The following is a 24,721-nucleotide window of genomic DNA, read 5'->3' as shown; positions in this document are numbered from 1 at the left end:
ATGACGCTTGCTCTCAAGGCTTTATCAACACAAGGATTTGCATTGTTATTACTATATAACAATCAAGTTATGATCTTATAACCCTAATTGTGTGTTTCAAAAATATGATAGTATGCTAGGTTTTCTATTTTGTTTTTTGAAGTTGTATGTTCAATTAGAGAAAACATAGATCAATTCTTAGGGTTGCATGTACACAAAGGATTTATATGTTTTGCATAATACCTATCATAATTGACTTTAAAATTTTAACATAATTATCACCCAAAGTGTGATGTAAGTCAATCAGAGAAGACTTGCTGGTACAGTTGGTTTGAGGTAGTATTTTCAAGGTAGCACAATAAAAAAATGATAAGAAGATGAATAATTTAATAATTTCATTCCATATTCGAAAAGACTTTCATTTTAAAACAAATTTAATTGACTCAATTCTTATTATTTGTTTCTAAGTTGAGTTGAAAAATTATCCAAGAATGAATCTTATAAGGTATATGAGATTGAATTTGAAAACAAAAATCATTTTTTATCACCAAAATATTTGATATTTATATGGTAGGATAACAAATGTTTGAATTAGTGGACCAGCTACTAGGGGTAGATGATTGTTAAACCACCTTTAATACATCTCTTTTAATTGAACTATAATCCCACGGCCAGTTAAGCTCAATATACCCAAACCCTACCACTTATTTTAAGCCTCAATTATTCTAAAATTGATCATTTCAAGCATGGTTATTCAATAATCTTGGCTTCGCTCTTTGTTCAGTTTATATGGCAACAATAAACTATAACTTATAAGTATTTTTTTTTTGTATTGGCAAACTATATATAGTTGTAAAACGATTAGAAAGAATAATGAATGAAAAGATAGAATGGAGTGGGTAAAGATATTATAGCGAATGGAAAGATAGGATGGAGTGAGCGTATTTTAGTTTTTTAATTCAAAATGCTGAAGAAATTAGGAGAGTTTACTGCTTGATAACAGAAGTTTCAAGAAATTAGGAGGAATCAACACTTAAAACACATTATTAGTCTAATGTTTGTCGCATCACAACTAACTGATAAGCTAGTTTATTTTGCAAGTTTTTTTTATGTTGTCATATTTGGTAAGCCACAAAGTAGCTGGCAAGCTAGCTTATAAATTAGTTTTTTAAAAAAACTACTTAGACTAGCTTTTTATGAGCTTTTTTAAAATTTTCAAAATATATCCTAATTAATTATAAGAACACATTCATTTAAAATTTCCTTTATGTCATTTTATATATTTCAGCTAGTTTATCAATCGTCATTTTTTATCAGCTAGTTTTTCAACTGTCAATTAGCTTTCTATTTAACAGCTTCTCAGCTAGTACATCAAACATAGTCTTGGTTGTTTACAAAGGTTATTGTCAGGATTAACGACAATAATCGACATACACAAAAAGACATAGTATTTATCATGGTTCTGTCGATGTATCTACATCTACACAATATGATTCTTATTGACAAACTTGAAATACGATAATACATTACAACTCAAATCCTAGCTATGAATCCTTATAAGAATTATACCATAAAAGTCTCAAGTTTTATCACTTTAACCCACTTAACTAGTTTCGTGGTCAACTCTGTTATCTTTCTTGCAAAATTGGTCCATGTGGTTAACTTTGTCGTCTCACGTTGCCACAGCCACCTGCAACTTCAAAATCGACCCCCTAAACTGCCGCTCAGCCACAAATTGAAGCCTCGATTGTGTTCGCCCCACCCTTGTGACCATAACCTAGCCAGCATCGTCGTCTCTAGTTCCACCGGAGAGCCTTGCTGCTGAAAACCCACCCTCTTCGAAAAAGGGATGTTACAACCTCCACCACCACTCCATTCTCCAAATCTCTATCACCTTTCTACTTCTCTCCCCATCACTAACAAACACATGCCCTCAATTTCAACCTCCTGTTACCGGAAAAGTCTTGCCATAGAAGCTTATTCTAGCCATAAAATCTCAAAATTAGTCATAAACTACAAGAACATATGGTGTAAGTTGAAAACTTTTTGGACATGTGCAATTTTTTGCAAACTAAAATGACTAAATTTGGATTTAACCCGAATGTATGACTGATTTTGCAAAAAGATAACAGAGTTAACTATGAAACTGATTAGATAAACTAGAGTGATAACTGTAAGTAAAGTTATAACCAAAGTCAATCAAAAATATTATGGGTTTTTCCAATTACGCATGTAAACTTGGACTTTTATGGTATATATCCATCATTATATATATATATATATATATATATATATATATATATATATATATATATATATATATATATATATGCAAACTGCAAAGCAGATATGTAAACCCTAACTAAAACATGATCGGACCCTATCTACATAGATTAATGTTGATCCAATCAGTACAAGTCTCCACCCACCGCACCCCGTATAGGATAAGCATTTGATGTGTACATCTTTAGGTCAATTGGTCTCAGCCTACTCCATAAACTCATCCCATTAAATATCGGTGTTGGGTTTAATTCGGATATTCTCCTATAAAGTCAAATTTAATCGTTATTTTGAAAAGCCATATTGAAATGCCATGTTGAAGTTAACTTCAAAACACAATCCCAAACCTCTAACTTGGGTATTTTTAGTATTTTATGAAATTAAGCCATGGCATTTAATACGAAACCATTATGTGATTAGGTATGTCAAGTGAGAAATGGTTCCCTTTCATTGTGCTATTGACATCTACCAAAGGTACTTAAATTCATTTCAAAATTCCCTCCTTTTCCTGAATCTATCTCCAGAATCACTGGAAATTGATGGCTCAATAAGAACACAATAGAGAACCTCAAAATCTTCAAAATGAGGTATGATAAATCCATGTTATTATATTGAATTTGCTTTATTTTGATTCTAGAGATGTGACACAGGTTTTTGTAGTGTTATGTATGAATCTCGAGAACATATATCCCATCACAATTTTAGAGCAGCAATTAGACGGAATTCACATATCAAAACAAAACCATAAACCTACTCGAGAGCAACACTCTCTTAATGTACGAAGTTGTATAAACAAGAGTCAACAGTCGTGATGCAGCTATTAAACTTAGAAATTGGGCAACAATTAAACCATAAGTAGTTTCACATTTGAGAATAATAACACAATCGAAGTGAAAACTAACATGAAAGTGAGTTTAAAATTCATCTTAAATCGAAATCTAGCTTCAGTAATACCGATATAACTAACATCTCTACACAATAACTAACCAAATCGGAAACGTAAATGAAACAGGATACCAACTAATTTATAAACCTTAACTAACCCTAACCACCGAAACCATATAGAGTTCGTCCCTGACGCTTCAAGGCATAGACAACATCCATGGCAGTAACAGTTTTCCGACGAGCGTGCTCGGTGTAAGTAACAGCGTCACGAATAACGTTCTCGAGGAAGATCTTCAAAACACCTCGTGTCTCTTCATAGATAAGACCGCTAATACGCTTCACGCCGCCACGCCTCGCCAGACGGCGGATCGTCGGCTTTGTGATCCCCTGGATGTTGTCACGGAGAACCTTCCGGTGACGCTTTTCTCCTTCCTTTCCCAATCCCTTGCCTCCTTTTCCTCTTCCAGACATTTTTCTCTATCTGCTTTCTGTATCTCTGTTAATTGAGTCGAATTGTATGTTCTGATTTGGGGGAAGGGTTTTTTGTTTTATATATTGGATTGGAAGAAAATGTGTGCTTTATAAGAGATGTGTATTAACTGTCAGATTGATGGATAGATAACCGTTAGATGGTGATCCGTGTATGCACACAACTCGGCCTTTGGTTGGTCGATTAACTGAGGCACGGATTTATCTTAGAATTGCAGGACATGTGAGGAACTATGTATTTTGTAATCTATGTATTTATCTTAGAGAGCCATTATCCTTGAAAAAAAAAGAAATTGTAATCTATGTATTTTCTCATATACTGGAGCAAAAAAAACGAATATTTTTTGGCTTTTTTAATGTTTTTTCTTGATTTTCGGCAAATGACAATAATTTAGGATGTGTTTGAAGAAAATGATCACAAAAATGGATGTTTCGGAAAATGACCAAAGGTTCCGCAGAAAGGGTTCTGCGGAAGCACAAAATTCTCTGCGGAACCATTAACTCTTATGCGGATAAAAAAAAACACCGAAAAAAAGCATTCCTTGTTACTCGACTGCGGAAGGAAGGTAGGGAGCTTGCTGCGGGGTTCTGCGGACGTGTGATTGAAACGGACAAAAAAATGTCAAGGCGAGCTCGATTTGTGGAGCAACACTCCGATGTGTTATCAGATGGATATGGCACTCAAGTAAAAAAAATCCTAATTTTTGTTTAAGAACTCAAGTAATCTTCGTAGAAATCGATTATATGATTTGGAAATTGATTGGTTAAATGTTATTTATAAACATATATGTTTGTTAGGGTGTAAAAATTGGAAATGAAGTGGTATTTTACTTTATTACCCTTGTTTTATTTCCCAACATAACATTTATCACCACCACCACCTTCGCAACCACCACCACTACTCACCACAACCACCCACCACCACCATCAACACCACCACTTACCATCGACACTATTGCCACCACCACTACCGCAACCGCAACCGCCACCACCACCTGCTACCGTTACCGCCACAACTACTATTGCCGCCACCACCACCATCCACTTATCGCCACGACCACCGCCATCACTAACACCATCGTCGCCACCACCACATACCACCTATCAGCACCACCACCCGCCACCTAACACCGACAGCATCACCACCACCTGCCACCACTCACCTACCACTACCATCACTAACTATAGCACCACCACCTTACATCATCACCGTCACCACTACCCACCACCCTCAACCACCATTACCACCACCATCATCGTCGTCGTCCACCATCATCGTCACCACCACTACTAGGGGTGTGCATGGGTCGGTTTGGGTCGGTTTTGGACTCAAACCCAACCCAACCTATAAATGGTCGGTTTCTGGTTTTTAGAACCCAATAGGATCGGTTTCTGGTCGGTTCGGTTTCTTGGGTTCTGAGGTCGGTTTGGGCGGTTTTTCGGTTTCTTGGGTTCAACCCATACACTCACGGGTTCTGGGTTTAAACCCATGGGTTTAAGGTTTTAACCCATTTTCCATAAATGAAGCAACAAGTTAGATACTTAAAAAAATAACAAATTTAAGTTAAGTACTTCAAAAAACATGACTCTTACACAAATAGTCAATTACAAGTTACAACTAAAGCCCGAAATAGTCTATTACAACTAAAACACAATCAAGTATGGGTGGTTTCTTGGGTTGGATGGGTCGGTTTCTTGGGGCGGTTTGTCGGTTTTAAGTATGGGTCGGTTTCTTGGGTTGGATGGGTCGGTTTCTGGTTAGAAACCGAACCCGAACCCGATTTTTCGGTTTCTAAAAATATCAAACCCAAACCGTCGGTTTTGCTTCGGTTTCGGTTTTTTCGGTTTCGGTTTTGTCGGTTTTAGTCGGTTTCTCGGTTTTTTGGTTTGGGTTTGCTCACCCCTAACCACTACCACCACCATCATCACCGATGAATGTTCAATTAATAAAATGAAAACTTATTATTTTTATATTTTTTATAATATATATTTACATGTAAGATATAATTCAAAGTAAGATTAAGTAAATCAGATAAAAGAAATGGCAATTTTATCATTGTACATGGATTCAAATTTCTTTTTCTGCTAACCAAATAGAATCTAGAATTAATTCTAAATCCACTTCCTGCCAACCAAACAGTATACAAAAATAGATTCAAATTATTGACATATTCCTTTTGTAAATACTTTATAAACATTCTACGAACCAAACAACATTAGAGATCAACTAAATCATTTGCCTAGGAAAGGAAGCATTTATCATATATGGCAAGTTAGTATTAAGGTAGGAAACAAACTAAGATCACACACACATACATATATATATATATATATATATATATATACATATATATATATATATATATATATATATATATATATATATATATATATATAGGTTTTGATCATCAGAAAAATGAGAGCAAGAGATAAGAGATCGTATTTTCTGAATTAGAATATAAATTTATTACTTTCGTCTGAATCAGAAAAGTAGTTTAAATTTATGGATCATAAATAAAACTGAAATATTTTATGAATAGATTAGAGTTATATTTAAAAAATATGAGAAATACAATAATTTTCAGTTAATATTTATATATCCTGGGACCTGGGTTGCAATAATCATTTGCCTTTAGTTATCGGACTGGGCCTTCATTTTAAGCATTTTTGTACGTCTTCAAAATTGGCCTTTTTATCATTAATTTTCTTTTTATGAAATATTAGGTCTGATTAGACTTAAAAATAAGCACAAAATTAATTAAAAAATTTATATGAAGTTTTAATAATTATTTTTTATAGTGAAAACCACATATTATATTTATCTAACGAATTTAAACTGTAATAAACTGCTACCATAAATGTTCAATATGCATTACCACGTTCATAATGACTTATTTTATCTCTAATTTATTTATTTATTCATATTAATAATGGAATTGTTGAAATACAGTTATATAAGCTTGAATAACATTGATTCACGATGTTGGCATTTTTTTAATGACCGTTTCCGTACATATTCATCTTGTTTCATCACATTGTCTGTTTCTTGGCATCATAATCTTATTGGGCTTTGGAACTTAAGAAAAAAATTATACCAACATAGATGTATTTTATATTTACTGAATCATCTGAATGTAATTTAGAAGTCAAATAATCGATAGGATCATATTAATTTTGTATTAATTTCTGACAATGAATTTCAAGATAAAGATGATGACAGCGACAAAAAAATGAAACTCGACTTCTGAAGGTACAAAGCAAAATTGGACAAAAAAAAAAGGACAAATTCAAGAAATGAAAGATTCTTTTCCCATAGAAATGAATCATGTTTTAATAAATTGGAGAAAATTGTATGTTTGGTTCACAAAATATGATTGAATTTGTTAAAGAATCGAAATCTTTCAGGTATTGAAATTCAGTTTCATGTTATGTTTGGTTAGTATCGGTAAGAAATGAAATTAAAATCCAGTATTTTGTTTGGTTAGATATCATATTAATTTGATTTCAATAATATAAAATGATATAATTGTCCTTTTTATTTTTTATGCTTAATTTTACTTTAAGTTATCGCATTTCGAATCCTATTTTTGAAATTTTAACATAGATAATCATATGGTTGGCAAATCTTCCATGCAATACTCTAGTTCAACTGTCAATTTTTTCTCATGGCTCATCCTTATGATTTTAGTTTATTGCGGTGTTGATCCCCTCGTGTCAAATTTAACAACTCACCGGTTAACTTTTATTAAAATGATCAATCTGCTTTTGGAAAAAAAAAATTATATACATTAGTAGGGCTGTTAATCGGGTTTCGTGTTAAATGGGTCGGGTTAGTCGGGTTTTTCTAGAAAAAAATATTCACCCGAAACCCGACCCTAAGAAGGTACGGATTAGTCGGGTTCGGGTTAACCGGGTTTCGGGTTTGTAGGATCGGGTTAGTCGGGTTGAAGTTGAAATGAAAAATGAATTTATGTTGTGCCATTTTAATATATAATCCACATGTATAGGGACTTAAAATGTAAAGTTGGTATACGATATGAATTTTTTAAGTTTCTTTTACCATATTAGTAACGTAAACAGTGAATAAAATTTGTAAAACTGTTACAACACAACCTTACCGCACTAAGAAGAGAGGAAAGTTATGTTATTTTATACATCTCTACACATAGTAATTTTACAATCTGGTTTGTTTAAATAAAAAATATGTATTAGTTGTAAAATCTCATGAGATCTTGAATTCATATCATTCAAGGCAGTAAAAAAAGTTTTGGTAATAAATTCTTAATCGGGTTATTCGGGTTGACCCGAAACCCGAATTGTTTTGAAAAAATCAACCCTAATAATAATTCGGGTTAGTCGGGTTAACCCGAATAACCCGATTAAGAGTTTTGACCATATTAAATCCGACCCTAATTACCTTATTCGGGTTCGGATTAGGTCGGGTTAATCGGGTTCGGGTTTTTTTGACACCCCTATACATTAGGAACAAATTTTGTAATTACTCAAATTTTACTATTAAAATACAAAATCTAAATACTTTTTTTGGTTACTTCGCTCACCATCCTTAAAATAACTATTTTACTTTTAAATTGGTGTACAAATGGAGTCGAGCATGTTGCATGCTTGAGTTAAGAAGAAAGCAAAAAAAGAGTACTATTTGACTATGATTTCTTAGTTTTAGACGCCATACTATCCGACCAATGATTGAATTTCATCTGCCTTTCTTCTTCTTCATCATTGATTCAATTGTTAATCAGTCCATAAACATATTTTTTCATCAAGGGAATTAGAGAGAATGGTTTTACATATTATAATTGGTCTTGGAGAAAGGAAGTAGTTTCTAGTTTATGAAAAGTAATTGCAAAACAGATTAATCAAACACCTCTTTAATTAATTGGAAAAATAACTCAAAAACCAATATTAGATACAATCTTTTCTATGATCCTATGCTCGATCTAGACATGTATTTATAGGTTCTAATTACCAACTTGAATTAGAATACAATTAGAAAACTATGACCAACTTGTCATAATCCCAAGTTTACTTGGTCTCCAAGTCCTACTCGACTTAGGATTCCAACAATCACCCTCGAATCTTTAAGTCTTTCTAGAGAATTCTTCAATCCTGACCCGTTTTAGAACACACACTCATCGTTGTCGTCACGTTCCAAAAAATCACATTCATGTAGTTTTTGGAGTTGTTCCGGACATTCAGAGGCGAAGTGACCTGGTTTGTCACACCGAAAACAAATCACCTTAGACCGGTATTTTTCCATATTTTTTCGATTTTTGTCACAACAACAATTACATTTTTTGCAATTGTTGGAATTGGGTTGAGATAAATTAGAATTGGACGGTTTATTGGGCCGATTACTTTGAGAAACCCTATTATTCCCTTTGGGCCCGCCTGACCCAAATAACCCACCAGATCCGGATCTACTTGACCCGTCAGTCCCATTAAACTCATTCGCATTATTAGACCCATTCGTTCCTTTCCACTCTCATTTCGCTCCGCTGTGAGAACTAGTCTGTTTCTTTGCACACAACACCTTCGACTGATCTGCCTCATTGATCTCTTCTTCCCTAATTCTCTCTTCGCAAGCCTTTAGCCTTCCAACATCATCTTCAAATCCTACCGTCTTTAGGTCCAAGACTTGCTCAAGGGAGGCAACGATTTGGATAAATTTCGACCTAGGAAGAGTTTTGAGGAATTTATTTACCAACTTCGATTCCTCAATCATCTCACCGAGTGCCGCCGATTTGGATGCGATTCCAGATAGCTTTCCAGCATAGCTATTGATTGATTCAGACTCCTGCATCTTCAGTCGATCAAATTCAGTATTAAGGATTTGCAATCGAGCCTCTTTCACACGATCAACACCTACATATCTCTCCTTAATCGCTTCCCAGAGTCACTTGGCAGATTCCACATCTCTGATTTGCATGATTAGATCCTCCGGGATTGCCTAATACAACAATCTTATTGCAAGGTAATCTTTTTCTTCATTCTTTTCTGTTCCCGGATCAATTACAGTCCATACCTTATGGATTCTGAGAACTACCTTCATTTGTAGGGCCCAAACGGTGTAGTTGGTTGATGATAACATGGGACAAACAACTGTGGTGGATCCAACTTCCTTCATATTCACTGGAGTGGCTCCTCCGTCTTCCCCTGTATTCGACATGTTGACCTAGCTCGTCAACAGGTAACAAGATCGATCTAACCAACCTTCGGTTCCTTGGCTCTTTAACGATTTCTATCAAGAATCACAGAAGCCAATTGTCAATCACCTCTACTTAGGATAACTTGTATTTGTTTATGTCGCAGGATGTTTTAGCTATGATACCAATTCTAGTTTATGAAAAGTAATTGCAAAACAGTTTAATTAAACACCTATTTGATTAATTGGAAAAATAACTCAAAAACTAATGTTGGATACAATCTTTTCTATGATCCTATGCTCGATCAAGACATGTATTTATAGGTTCTAATTACCAACTTGAATTAGAATATAATTAGGAAACTATGACCAACTTGTCATAATCCCAAGTTTACTTGGTCTCAAAGTCCTACTCAACTTAGGATTCCAACAGTAGTTGTTTTTCTCTAAAATTAATATGATCATAACCAAGAAAAACTTTTTGATTTAGTTGTAATTTATTTTAACAAATTATATAAAGTACTATGTAAAAATTTAAAAATCAAACTCGTAACTTGAACAACTCTCCTTTATTATAAGAACCAGATCTCTTTACTACCACAAATCAAACATTTCTACATTCACACTCGACACTCTCTCTCAAACTAACAAGAATAATCTCACTACATCATTTTTCTAATCTACACTAGACCTATTGTGACATCCCCATTTTCACGGCCAGAAAAGACCGATTTTGTTTATGCTTTAAAAAAATCAGAGTTCTTTTAATAAAAATGTTGCGGAATTTGTTCCCAGAAAAACATGATAAATACGTTATTAAAACATTTCCGAAGAAACGTACTTTATTCATTTTAAAACGTTTGGGATGTCATCGTCAATACAGGAACATAAGCATAAACAGAACTTACATTTATTTACACTAGTGATCTACATCTCTTTAAATCTCTCAGTGTAAAGTGACTTCGTATCAACACCTGTGATATAAATAAACTGAGTGGGTCAGGTTGGGAAACCTGGTGAGTACATAGGGTTTTCAACCCATAATAATATAATTATTATGTTTAAACAATCAAACAATCAACCCAATTACCCATCCCCATTATCTTCTTTAGTCTTAAGGATCTACCCTAAGAATCAACTATTCCTCGTTTATTTAGTCCTAAGGATCATCCTAAGGAATCGACACGAAGTCCATCATTACCAAGGCTTATAGAATATAGCTGGTGAACACGTAGTCCGAAACATCTGGTAAACACTTAGTTCAAAAGTAACTAGTGAACACACTTAGTTCAAAATACCTAGTGAACACACTCAGTTCAAAGATATGTAGTGAACACACTCAGTTCAAAAATACCTAATGAGCACCTAGTTCAAAAATACCTACATGTTACGAACCTGCTATCGTTCCACTGGACCGTCTAGTATCGTCCATAGTTGTCATCTATACTCCACTAGATGACTGGATCACTGACAACACTGATGTCTCCCATCGTATTATCACAAAACAACTATTTCATCTACCCATGTTTTACCCAACACATTTTGTAGATATAAAATACATATACAGTTTAAATCATTGAAAAATGTATAAAAATCTTTCATCCAGCATAGACAGCAAGTATTCAGACAATATGCACACACAGCACGTAATTTATATTAAAATACTTCATATCTATGTGTAAGATGAAAGGGACCATGCACTCACAACACGTAAATTATATAATAAATACTTCATATCTATGTGTAAGATGAAAGGGACCATGCACTCACAACACGTAAATTATATAATAAATACTTCATATCTATGTGTAAGATGAAAGGGACCATGCACTCACCTGAGAAGGTGGTGACTCGGTACTCGGACAGCGCTTCGTTTACTTTAAAATAATTTCCTTCGACGAAACCTAGTATTATCACCAATAGATTTTAGTTTATTATTCGCCGAGACTAATTAATAGTCTAGCTATTATTACTATTATATAAGCGTTAAAAAAATACTTATATAACCCATAATAATAGCCCAAGTATTTATTATATGCTCTTAATAACGTTAATATAAAAACTATATTAAAAATAGCGTAGGCGTAGCTCACTTACAGCGGGTTTTATAGAAAATCAAGATTTGCTTGGAGCAGCGTTTTCGAGCCGAAAAGATCTTCTTCTCGGAGCCGTCGAGCACTCCGAGGCTTCCGCCTCGTGCTAGGGAGGTTCCCTAGGATTTTCAGGGGATTTCGGGGCTAGAGAGAGGTTCTAGAGAGAGAGTAAAGAGAAGAAAGAATGGGAAAGGTGTGAAGAAAATGAGGGTGGGAGAGGTGGTATTTATAGGGTGAAAATGGCTGAACTTGGTGCCACATGTCACCATCTAGTGGCAAGACTTGGGGAGAAAGCAATGGCCAAGATTGTGCCACATCACCTATTTTCGCACAGCACACTTCGGACTTCTAAAATCCGTAACTTTCACATACGACCTCCGTTTTTGACGTTCTTTATATCCACGCGTAGGTAAAAATAATATCTACAAATTTCATTTTGACTCCGTCAGCTAATTCTCGACCGATCTTAAATTTAACAGTATGAAGCGTTTAGACTGTTAAATCTCGACCGATCTTAAATTTAACAGTACGAGGCGTTTAGACTGTTAAATGACCGCGAAGAATTTGTAACTCCTTCATACGGACTCCGTTTTCGTCTGTCTTTTTACCGTTGAGTTCCTATTAATGAGATATTCAACTCTCATTTAAGTCGCATACGCCAAAAACCGCTCGAACTAAAATTCGAGTTTTGGGCTGTACACTGCTAAGCCGAATCTTAGAAAAATCATAACTTCTTCATACGAAGTCAGATTTAGGCGTTCTTTTTATGGATTTTCTCGGTTTAACATATTCTACGACTTTCGTTTAGATCACTATGGCTAAATCTCGCTCTATCGTAAATTCACTTTTTACGCTTTCCGGTGTCGTGCCGGTTCCGTCGCGAAACTTCGACGGGTCATAACTTCTTCGTTATAACTCGGATTTCAGCGTTCTTTATATGTACGGAAACCTTGTGACATATACTACAACTTGGTTCAAATTATTTATTCTAAATAATATTTTGTCGAAAAGTCATTTTCGACCTCTATTATCTCTAAATTGACTAGCCCGGATCTACGGGCGTTACACCTATAGTGTTAACTAAGTTGATTAACATATCTAAACCTAAGAGAGAATAAGAAAGTTAGGGTTTCGCAAAGGAGAGAACATGACCATCTTTTTAGAGAGACCGCACACAAAAAAAAACCCTAAAAAAATTACTCAAAAGATAATAAATCAATAACATTATATATGTTTCAGTATTTTAGAATTGGCCCTTTAAATTTCCATAAATGATCCATTTATCCATTGCCTTTCTATATCCAACTTCTTGTCACTTTAAGCCCTTCTAATCGCACTCTCATAGCAACAAGTCACTTCATTTTCCATTGTTTATAAGTAACTTCAACAAAACAATAAAAAACAATAAGTCCAATATATCTATAGTTTACCATTACAAGATTGGAACAAATATTTCTCATGAAACTTATTATATATATATATATATAAACAAATAGGTTAGAATGATAAACAATCTTCTTTTATAGAAATGATTAATATATTAAAGAAAATTTGACTGATTTTTTCTAAAATGTTCTCTATATTTAAAAGGACGATATCATTAAAGTTGATAGAATTTGGAGACATGTTATGCGAACAAATATGTGATTGTTGTAGGAGGATAGTCTAGTAGGTGATGGTGGAAATTTGGATTCCTTGTGGATCATGTATGTTCACTTTCCAAACTAATATTTTCACCTTATGTTTGGGTTACAGAAAATCCAAACTAAGATAATTTAAAAGGACACTTGTGTATCTAGGAACAGAAACACAAGCCAAATCGTCAGAAGGTTTTGAGTTCGACTAGAAGAAGATGAGTTGATAAGGGTTCTTTTAAAGGCTCAATTAAGGAGCTGTATATATGTGATACATATTAGGGTCTTCGTCTTCTATATTAGTTAGGAGAATCACGAATTTAATGGCATAATCAATGGTCACCAAAATTGATAATATTTGTCAATTTTACCATAATCACCAATTAGAATTCAGTATTTCAATAATGTAAGTAATTCAAATTTCTGAAGACATTTTGGGGCTGCCCTAAACCCTGTGATACCACCGCCAGAGCCCAGAGGCTCTTCCCCTTTGAACTCCTCTTGGGGCATTGCCCCTAGGACCTTGCAAAGGGATGCGACCCCCTTGACGCCCACATTTTTGTTGTACTGACTTATAATTCGACATTATATATACATACACTCTGCATTCTCCAAACATATAATATAAAGTAAAAAATGATAAGCCCATTGGCTCACATATTAGTTTTAGTTACATAAAATGTTTGGTGACACTAAAATCACCACCAATTACATAAAATGTCTGGTGACACTAAAATCACCAACAATCCTCCCCCATTTTAATGTAACCATGAACTAACATAAAATAATCTAAACAAACCAAACTAGTACATAAATGAAAATGTCGAAATGATTGAATTCCCATTTTAGTATCAAACAATTCAAATACTCGAGAATCAGGGTGTTCTAAGAATTGAAAACGTCAACCCAACTAAATACCTAAAGTAGAATACATACTAGTTTATTGAGCATTATAGTGAAATACAACTTGACACTATTATAAAGTTGTGTGTCCTAAACCTCTCATGATTGTATCAAGGCCAAGTCCTCAACCTCTTGAAATATGGCTACACTTCACAATCACATAGGTAATTCCTTTACTTCATGTATTTGAATATACATTTTTATCAAATGAATTATTAAGAAGTTAAACTTCAACCTGCCTAACTTGCAGAACCAAACACATACATGGGATGCATACTTCATGTGTTCCAATCTATAAGTGTGAGCTTTCCACATTGAATTTAACTCCTAATGTCGTATTAAAATGGAATTAGGTGTCTCACAATTACATAATTAAATGGACTTTAATCTTATCCATATAACAGACTTGTGCAATAAGTCTATTGTCATACCTTTAGTCAAGTGATCTGCCAAATTTTGTTGCGATTTCATAAACTCTACCAAAATCACAATTCATGATTAGTTCTCTAACCATACTATGTCTAACACCTAAGTGTCTAGACTTTCCATTATACACCTGGTTGTAAGTCTTAGCCAAAGCGGTTGCATTATCACATAAGGATAGATATAGGTGTTATTGGCTTTGACCACAAAGAAATCTCTTAGACCAAATTTCTTAGCCATTCTGCTTCTTTACCACCAGCAGCTAATGCAACAAACTCATATTCTATTGTTGAGTTTGTAATGCAATATTGCTTCGTGGAAGCTCAGGAAATGACACCTCCCCCAAGCAAGAACATCCAACCAGTTATTAAGGAATGTTCCTCTATGTTGGTTATCCAACTTACAGCCGAATGACCTTCTAAGTGCGAAGGACTTCCCAAGTAACTCAATCCATAATCCATGGCTCCGTTGATATACTTAAACACTCTATTAACTGTTTGCCAATGTTGAGCACTAGGATTACTAGTATACCTGCTCAACTTTCCCACTAGATAACCAATATCAGGCCTTTGGACCCTGTCATCGGGCTCTGCCCATTGTCTTCCAGTGGGACCATCGCCAGGGGATCTGCCCTTGGACCCCGCTAGGGGCGTTGCCCCTAGGACCTTGCAAAGGGGTGCAACCCCCTTGACCCCCACCTTTCCGTCATACCGACTTATAATTTGGGGGGTGTTTGGGATTTTGTTTAAAAATACTTATTTGCTTATTGACTTTTTGAAAAGCTAATAAGACAAAAAAAAAGTGTTTGACAAACTCAAAAGTACTTTTCGGAATAGTTTTTCATAAGCTTCGGAAAACATTTTTTATTAAGAATATAAAACGTGGCTTTTTGAAACTGCTTATGACTTTTCAAACAAAATAATTTCAAAAAACACTTTTTAAGCCAAACATTTTTTAAATTATTGACTTATTGATTTTTTTCACTATAAAAACTTATTTAAACACTTTTTAAAAAAACTCATTTTACCACCACTATAAGTAAATAAACACTTCTATCTAAAAACACTTTTAGAGTTCAAAAAGAACTTCCAAACACCACCTTGATCTTATATATGCATGCATTCCGTATTCTCCAAACATATAATATAAAATACAAATTATAAACCTCTTAACTTATATATTAGTTTCAATTATCTAAAATGTATGGTGACACTAAAATCACCAACAATTGTTATCATCTAATACAGTAAGGGTTTTAACAAAAGTATATACTATCAATACAAAAACATAATTCATTATCATTACATATATTTAGTATTTATATTAATTTTACTTGAACATGTTATAAAAATTAGGGTATTCATGCTAAAGATGCACCCTTGAGGCCTTCACATTATGTTATATCTAACATAGATTTGTCCCGAGTTCCCGACACAAAGTAACACATCAATTAAACGATGCTATACGTGGTAGAGTTACACACAAGAATACAAAACAATTTGTTTTTTTCCTAAAAAGTTACACACATAACATACATGCCGTTAATTATTTCATTTTCTCATTTCATTGTGATTGGGGTGTTAAGGTATCATCGGATTTGAAATTTGGAGGATTGTATGTGTTCCCCCTCAATCATAACACTTGTGTTACAAATTAAAATTGTTATAAGTTGGTGGAACGAGAGTTCAAATGCAGCTGTAGCCAACAAATTATCACCATATACACCTTGGCTCCTAAAAGCATCTTCTATAATAACCCAATGATATGTGGACAGATATGTGATTGTTATCATCACATGCAATGTAGTAGACCTTCTTTCTTTCTTTATTAAGTTCGCTTTTGTTAATAACAATAATACGTTTAAGAATTTGATATCTTATGGTATGGTAGAAATCATGGGCATGGACCTTATTGTTTATTTATTGTGGTTTTTGTTCTTTAAATGAGAATATCATTTTTTTTTCCCTATAACAGCATGGTTGTCAAATTTGTATAAATGCTTATCTTTTTCATATACTTTCTTTTCTGTTCAAAAATTTTAATAATAAAATTGATAGTGATTTTTGCAACTTTTCTATTTTAATTTTACATTTTTATTTTTATGTATTTATGGTTAATTTATTAAAGAATTTACGTTTGATACAAATGTTTACCTTTTAAACTGACTCATAAAAGCATTAAAGTTATTCAGTTTTGCAGAAATTCTATAAAAGAATATAAATTTGAAAAAAAAAAGTTTGCAAACATCCGGTTTAAGAAACCTAATATCCACAAAAATGTTAATTCGTATATTTCCGTTAAATTTAAAGATTTTTATGTCCAACTTAAAGTATTAGTATCAAGAGGATTTAAATTTGTTATTTATATTCTAATTATAATTATATTTCAGACATAAAAGAACAAAATAAACTTCAGGATTATTTTATTTTTTACTTACAAAAATTATCGTTTTTATTTATCTATGTGAAATTTATATTATAGATTTATATTTTTTTTATTATTATATAGAATTTTGTCTATAGTTATTTGAACAGTGTTTGTAAAATTTTGATTGATGACGATACCACGTACAAAAATGATACATGTGGACCTATTATTACAAAAATGATCGTTACTTTAGTTTGTTGTGTCTCAAATATATGATAAATACCAAACAATTAGTATATTTAATTTTTTATTTTTTATACAAAAAATATGTTACAAAGTAAAAGATTATAATTGTTTTTGTATTATTGAATTTGTGTGGTGGAATGATGAAAATGTCTCATTTCCAGCTCGCAACATAACCCAATCATCCATAATTCAGATTTCTTTGTTGTTGTTAGTGTTGTTGTTTTTTTTTTTTTTAAATAAATTCAACTGGATAATTTACTAAATGTGTATTATGTTTATTTATTTTTTTAAAAATAAAGCAATTGCAAATATGACCACAAAATTACGACAGAAATAAAAAAAATAACTTGACTTTTGTTTATTTACTGAAATGACTAATCATTATCTATCGAAATGGTGCAGTTTGGATTTAACGATGGGATAATGACTTAGGAGGGTAATAAGGTTTTCAGTTTGTCCGTATTAGGTCACTAAGGTTTTTTTTTATGCGTATTAGACCAGTATGGTTGTTGTTACCGTTTAGAAATAGTCCTTTTTACCGGTTTTAACGGTTAAAAAGGAATATTTCTAAACGGTAATAACAACCATATTGGTCTAATACGCACAAAAAAACCTTAGTGACATAATACGGACAAACTGGAAACCTTGTTACCCTCCTAAGTCATTAACCCTAATTTTAAAGACATTGAGAATATATGACCATCAACAGTAAACTACTTCGTTTAGAACTCGCGTCGTCACATATAACCTGCTACTCCGCTATATGGCGAAGCTCTTCATCTATAGTCGTCCCTTTGGGGACATCCGATAAAATTGGAACGATACAAAGAAGATTAGCATGGCCCCTACGCAAGGATGACACAAACAAATCGAGAAATGGTCCAAAATATTTTTTAACCCTTCGTCGTCTTCTCTGGAACCCTAATTCCCTTTTCAAATGCTAATAGAGTTCAATTGCAATTCTTACGTTTCATTAGTTCATATACTGAAGTCATGAGCAGACAGCATGTGGATTCTATGGTCAGATTGATCTTCTTGTTGATGTCTTCAACCATTTGTGGCAAGTAAAGGTGATCTTTCTTTCTATAAAGTCTCCTTTAAGTTTTTTACTTTTCCTGTCATTAAGGTTCATGCTTTATAAACTTCCGTTTATGTGTTGTATATAGTATGTATGTATTTGTTTATGTGCTGATTTTTTTATTCATTTTGCAACTTCAGTTTCTTAGTTCATGTTGTGGTTTTACTTTTTATAAAATAATTGATAATAGACATCCTATACAAGTCCCTGTTGGTTTTACATTTCCATTCGTTATCAAATGTAGACATTGATGGGAGGTATCAAAGTGAGATTTTGTTTTTGTACATATGGATGTGTTCATGTAAACATTTAAATGACAAGAAAGAAGTTATTGATAAAATGTTGCATATTTATGTAATGAAGATCATCAATCATATGAGTTTCAGGACTTAGAAGTTCTGGAAGGGTTGTGAGATAAGTTTAAATGGAAGCAACTATTTTCAGTCAAACAAATCATTCACATTGATTAGTAAGCATGTTTTCTAAATAATTAGGGTTAATGACTTAGGAGGGTAATAAGGTTTTCAGGTTGTCCGTATTAGGTCACTAAGGTTTTTTTGTGCGTATTAGACCAATACGGGTAAAAAGGACTATTTCTAAACGGTAATAACAACCATATTGGTCTAATACGCGCAAAAAAACCTTAGTGACCTAATACGGACAAACTGGAAACCTTATTACCCTCCTAAGTCATTATCCCTTTAACGATACATAACATGTATTTTTTTCATTTACATCTAATTTTTTTTTAAACCTGTGTACAATGATATTATCAGTTTTCAACTAAATTGTACATTTATGCCATTATAAGAATCTATTTCATTTTTGTTATGTTTCTTTAATTTTTATTTTGATTTCAGTAAAATAAAAACAAACATTTACTTGAAACTTCAGCTGTATTTTAAAATCTTAAAATATACTTTTTTATGTCTACAATATTTAATGTAAAATTTTAAAATCTTAAAATATTGTGTGGTTAGCAAATAAAAATATATTGCTCAATTAAAACAGAATAACTATTTTTCGAAAATGCCTTTATTGCCTCATATAGTATAATCATATGCGGCTATAAATGAGTAAATAATCTTTTTTAAATAAATAATGGTTCTTTCTATTGATGTTCTGGGCCCCACAGGCCCATAGTGGATGGCTGGCGTGTATGCATATTAATGTACGTGGAACCGTTTACACCTTATCATATTCTCTTTTTCGTTCACTAATCCACCAGCCGACGCCTCTATATTTTACAATCTCACTAAGCCTGGATCACCTGCTCCCCTGACCACGTAATTTATCCTATACTAGCATCATTTACTGTTTGCCGCGTGTCTTTGAACCAGGTTTGAGCTCGTTTGGATGCATTATGTGATTATGTCGGCTCGAACTCAGTTTAGAAACTCCAAAATATGTATAAAGTTATGTTTGATGATTTAATTGTTCATAAACTCACTATAATTGTGCATATTTATTAATACGTATATTGAGAAAGTCAATATATATCTGAGTGGAATTCTTATAAATAAATAAGAAAAAAAAATTTATTGAAAACCATCAAGGTAGTTGTAACAAGGATGAGAAATTAAGAATAGATTTTAAATAAAAAAAACACATTATAATTTTCTTAAATTAATCAAAACAGCTCTTGTTAATATGGCTAAAATCTTCAAATCACAACCATAACCAGGACTATTTATATAATATACATTTCATAAATAATATAACATTTGACTTATATTTAATTTAATATATTTTATAATAAACAATAATATATCTTACAAATTTATTAACAAAATAAACTAACATATTTTTTATTAAATTACATATAAAGTTATTACACATGCTTTACAGGAAAACGAGAGTTCATTGTTTCGAATGTGGTTAATAATATCCCATAAGCTGGCGTCTTTCCCTCATCCAACGAAAAAAAAAAGAATTAAAAAAACACTCGTTTTTTGTAATTTGCAGATGAAATATAAAGAAAAAGAAACCATTATACCTCTCACCCTGTCTCTATCTCTGTCTCTCCCCTCTCTCTCTTCCTCCTCCTTAGCTTTCTCTCTCTTCTTTCTTCTCTTCTTTGCTTAAAGAAAGCAAAGAAGAGAGGAAGAAGAGAAACCCCATCGTAATCCAACCTCCAAATTTTTTCACGAAACATATACCAAAAAGATCAAAAACAAACGAAATCCCATTTAATTTTTGAGAAATTCACGAAAATATGTTGGTAGCAAACACCTTTGATCTATGGCAGAAAGACATCTTCTTTTCAGCCGCAGAGGAGGTTCAGGCATCTGCAGATATGTATGTTTTCTTCTCAACCTTCACCCAAATTCATTTAGGGTTCTTGTTGATTCCTTTATTTTGTTATCTGGGTATCGTTTATTTCGTTCAATCCCTAGTTTTTTCCGTTCGATTTTGTGTTAGGGCATGTCGATATCTTTGACTATTTATGGTTTGACCCTGCGTCAGGGGATTTTCTCTTCTAGACATATCATTATTCTTTAATTTTTGATGTGGGTTTTTCATTTCAATCCAAAAGGTATTAATTTTTACGAGATGATTCTGTTGTTTTTTGAAAATTTTAGAATGGAGTCAGCTTATAGGACATGGGTTAGACAGAAGAGGGAAGGGATATCATCCATTGCTGTAGATGAGCTTTGTAGGGAGCTTCAAACTGCTTTAGCCACAGCAAAATGGCAGGTATGAACACGATCATACCCAAAATTCAAAGGATTTTGAAACATAATCTATGTTGTTAAACTTTAATTCTCGAATTCAGTTGGATGAATTTCAACGAGCTGTAAGAATGAGCTACAGAAACATCGACGAAATTAGGTCAACGAGACACGAACAGTTCGTTTCCGCCATAGCTACCCAGATTTCAGGAGTCGAAGAAGCATTGAAAGAGTATTTCAGTGACGGAGTCAGAAAACCACTTCGTTGGGTGAATTTGGATGAAGACGAACGCGATGACTTAGCTATGTTTCTCTCCGGGAATCAAGGAAGCTCAAATAGCACAAAAGACTCGGATTCTGGTATTAAAGATTCTTTGAAAAAAGATAGCCCAAAAAAAACAAATTATATCACAAGTTGTAAAGATGTTAGCCATGAAGTATTGGGAACTAGCGATGGTTCTTCATGTGATAAGAAGGCAAGTTCTAGAAGAACATGGGGTTCACAAGATGTTGGCACACTCAAGATTACAATTGGTCATGATAATGAAGAAAATAAATCATTAATGGTGAATAGTGAATCCACATCGAAAGATGAAGGTTATTTATGGAGACCAAGATATGGAAATTATAGGATCAATCAGGTTAGTTGTATACTGTGTTTGATATACATTGAACTGAAACTGACATAATAAAAAAGATGGAAGATATCTTGTCTGTACAAAAAGACGTCAGGTTGTTTGATATACATTGAACTGAAACTGACATAATAAAAAAGATGGAAGATATCTTGTCTGTACAAAAAGACGTCAGGTTAGTTGTCTACTGTGTTTGATATGCATTAAACTGAAACTGACAACTGACATGATAAAAAAGATGGAAGATATCTTGTCTGTACAAAAAGACGTAAATGTCATGTCACACCCATATTCAGTTCAGTCTAATCCAGTTCAGTTTTGTCATGTGTGACAAATGGAGGCTTATTGACATTTAGTTTAATATTCAAAAGTGAATGTGTTTACAGATATTTAAAAGGGCTGTTGGTGGTCAAAGGCAACTACAGACCTCAATACATTTGCACAGAAGTTGTTCGTTTCGAATCATGCTTGTTTCAATGCTAACAATCTTTTTGATTGGTAAGTATTTCATCGATTTTCACTTTTTTTCTCCCAAGTTTATACAAAATCCTAGATTGAAGTTTGACTAACTAGAAAAATGAGCCTTTTTGATATCATGTTTTCCAATTCTTTACTCTACAACTGAATTTTGTTAAAAAGTATTGAGTTAAATAGATGTGTGTTTTTAAAACAATACTAATTTGTTGTATGTGTGTTTTCAGTGCCATTTGTATTCATAACGTATTCCAATTGAGCATGATATTCCCAGTTCTCATCAACAAGATAAAAGGAAGTAAGGAGATCTTTCTATATTAAGTTCATAGTATCTAGTTTTGTCTTGTTAAGTCCATTAAGTAAAAAAGAATTAGTTTGAGATAACAAATAGAAACTAAAACTATTTCACTTTTTTTGCAGGTAATACTAGAGGTTGAAATCAACAAAGCTATCAAGACTTCTACAACTAATGTTCAAATGTAACCATGAAAAAACCGAAAAGTTTTCAAGATTATATGGTATAGCTTCTAGGGCATGTGGTAGGGTTATATACTTGTAACAGATGATGATGTAATGTGTGCCTTCATAAATGCAGTTTGTGGAACAATATTCTCAGAATGCAATTAAACTTTTCTGGCTATAAAGAAGAGTATACAAAAATCATCATAAATCAAAACATATTAACGATGAACCCTATGGCATATATTAAATTCCCCCACAGAAAAATCAAATGTAATGTTAAATAAAGCCAATAACAAATGGGCATTCTTGAATTGCTTTCAAATATGATAACATTTGCTAAAGAAGGTAATCCCATTTCTTAAAGACATTCATCAACACCAAAAACACCATCCCTTCTTATAACAAACTCACAAGATGAATGAGGTAAATGAGGAGCAAAAACAACATGAAGTTCCCTCCTTTTTCGTCTACTGACATAACCACTATAATCAGAATCAGGTAAACCATTTTCTACACCTTCTATTACCTCGTGTCTTGACAAAAACAGTCTTGAGTTAACACAGTTAGCCCAAGACAATCCCAAAGCTGGAAGAACTCGTCTTCCAGATGTATACATAGACTCCAGATTCCCAACTCGGACACCACTTGATCCATTATTGTCGTCCATTGAGTCAACCACCTGGTTTGTAACCACAATCGCAATCCCACGACGCCTAGCGTGTGACTTCAGAATGGAGGAGATCTTGAAGAACAAAGAGGACCTCCGCTTCAGATCTGTCGGATTGTTGTCAAAATCGCTTCTGAATAAAGCAGCAATCGAATCAATCACAATCAATTTGATATCCAAACGGGTCTCCTTTGGTCTCTCAAGACGAGACTCCAAGAGGAGCAATACGTCGAGCAGGTCTTGTGCAGTCTGACAATTGCGGGTGAATATGTAATCACGAGGGTCACGAGAAGAGGCGAATAAGATCGGATGAGACGACCGGAACGATTCAACGAGTTGGTCTAGCCGGCGGTTGGGAAATGGGTACTCGGAGTAAAGATATAGAGAGGAGGCGGAAAGCCCGTTGAGGTGGAGAGGAAGTTGAGCGGTAAAGAGGAGTTGGAGAGAGAGTTGGGTTTTGCCGCAACCGCTTTCGGCGACGAGTTCGGTGATTGAGTTGCAGGGGATTCCGCCGCCGAGGAAGGCGTCGAGGATCGGACAGCCGAGAGTGCAGTATTGGGTGTGGGTGGGGCGGTGGAGGAGATTCTCTGGTCTCATTGGGCGGATAGAGAAGAAGAAGAAGAAGAAGAGGGAATTTGTGTTGGATTGGTTTTGTTTTCAAAGTTTGGATCGAACCATTTCGCGGGCCATTATCGTCTTTTTCGTTTGTATTGAACTCCTATTATACTTGTTTTTTATTTCATTTAAGAAACCGATAAGTCTAATGATTTTATGATTTTAATTTCAAGACATTTTCCTCAATAAAATCTACAATTTTTTTTTCTATTTTGCTTGATTATCAAATTTGAAAGTTAACTTTTGCTCAGATGGGAGGGTGTGGGTAGAGATGGCAAAAAAACTCGTACCCGATGAGTACCCGAAACCCTAACCCGAGTTGATCGGGTAAATCCTCGAGTTGATCGGGGATGGGGACGGGGATGGGTATTACCCGAATACAAAAGGCGGGGATGGGGATGGGGATGGTTCACATGTCGGGTACCCATACCCGTACCCAAACCGGCCCCGATGGGTACCCGATATATATATATATATATATATATATATATATATATATATATATATATATATATATATATATATATATATATATATATATATACACAAAGTGTTACTTATGTTTTTATTTTTAATAATGCATAAGAAAATGTTCAGTAGACAAAGTAAGCTTTTTTAATAATCAATCGTATAATTTTGGGAAGACTTTTATGTCTTTT

General features: G+C 33.6%; 3 protein-coding genes and 1 non-coding gene across 4 annotated transcripts; 2 read left to right on the top strand and 2 right to left on the bottom strand.

Annotated features, from left to right (window-relative positions):
- Positions 1-3,192: 3,192 nt before the first annotated feature.
- On the bottom strand, positions 3,193-3,646 carry LOC145012558 (histone H4-like). The gene has a single exon (XM_078971358.1). The coding sequence runs from the start codon at positions 3,613-3,615 to the stop codon at positions 3,304-3,306; it is 312 nt and encodes a 103-aa protein (XP_078827484.1). The 5' UTR covers positions 3,616-3,646; the 3' UTR covers positions 3,193-3,303.
- A 14,601-nt stretch (positions 3,647-18,247) lies between these two features.
- Positions 18,248-18,350, top strand: LOC145013754 (U6 spliceosomal RNA). Its single transcript, XR_013665273.1, has one exon. It is a non-coding gene; the product is annotated as a U6 spliceosomal RNA (small nuclear RNA).
- A 2,164-nt stretch (positions 18,351-20,514) lies between these two features.
- LOC145009329 (uncharacterized) lies at positions 20,515-22,936 on the top strand. The gene is made up of 6 exons (XM_078968037.1): positions 20,515-20,835; positions 21,120-21,234; positions 21,314-21,850; positions 22,231-22,342; positions 22,546-22,616; positions 22,739-22,936. The coding sequence occupies exons 1-5, from the start codon at positions 20,753-20,755 to the stop codon at positions 22,575-22,577; spliced, it is 879 nt and encodes a 292-aa protein (XP_078824163.1). The 5' UTR covers positions 20,515-20,752; the 3' UTR covers positions 22,578-22,616; positions 22,739-22,936.
- Positions 22,937-23,016: 80 nt separating this feature from the next.
- XRCC3 (homolog of X-ray repair cross complementing 3 (XRCC3)) lies at positions 23,017-24,124 on the bottom strand. The gene has a single exon (XM_078968036.1). The coding sequence runs from the start codon at positions 24,042-24,044 to the stop codon at positions 23,139-23,141; it is 906 nt and encodes a 301-aa protein (XP_078824162.1). The 5' UTR covers positions 24,045-24,124; the 3' UTR covers positions 23,017-23,138.
- Between the last annotated feature and the right edge of the window lie 597 nt (positions 24,125-24,721).

Source organism: Lactuca saligna, chromosome 8 (assembly GCF_052625555.1).
Source record: "Lactuca saligna cultivar CGN05327 chromosome 8, ASM5262555v1, whole genome shotgun sequence".
NCBI classification, from domain to species: Eukaryota; Viridiplantae; Streptophyta; class Magnoliopsida; order Asterales; family Asteraceae; genus Lactuca; species Lactuca saligna.
Note: the sequence above shows the minus strand (reverse complement) of the source record. Positions and strands in the feature narration are given on the sequence as shown.

Bases quoted from the DNA above. Each gene is read 5' to 3' on its own strand.
- LOC145012558 (XM_078971358.1), bottom strand. From the start codon at position 3,615: ATGTCTGGAAGAGGAAAAGGAGGCAAGGGATTGGGAAAGGAAGGAGAA.
- LOC145009329 (XM_078968037.1), top strand. From the start codon at position 20,753: ATGTTGGTAGCAAACACCTTTGATCTATGGCAGAAAGACATCTTCTTT. The intron at 21,235-21,313 runs GTATGAACACGA...TCTCGAATTCAG, and splicing joins TAGCCACAGCAAAATGGCAG to TTGGATGAATTTCAACGAGC. The intron at 21,851-22,230 runs GTTAGTTGTATA...ATGTGTTTACAG, and splicing joins GAAATTATAGGATCAATCAG to ATATTTAAAAGGGCTGTTGG.
- XRCC3 (XM_078968036.1), bottom strand. From the start codon at position 24,044: ATGAGACCAGAGAATCTCCTCCACCGCCCCACCCACACCCAATACTGC.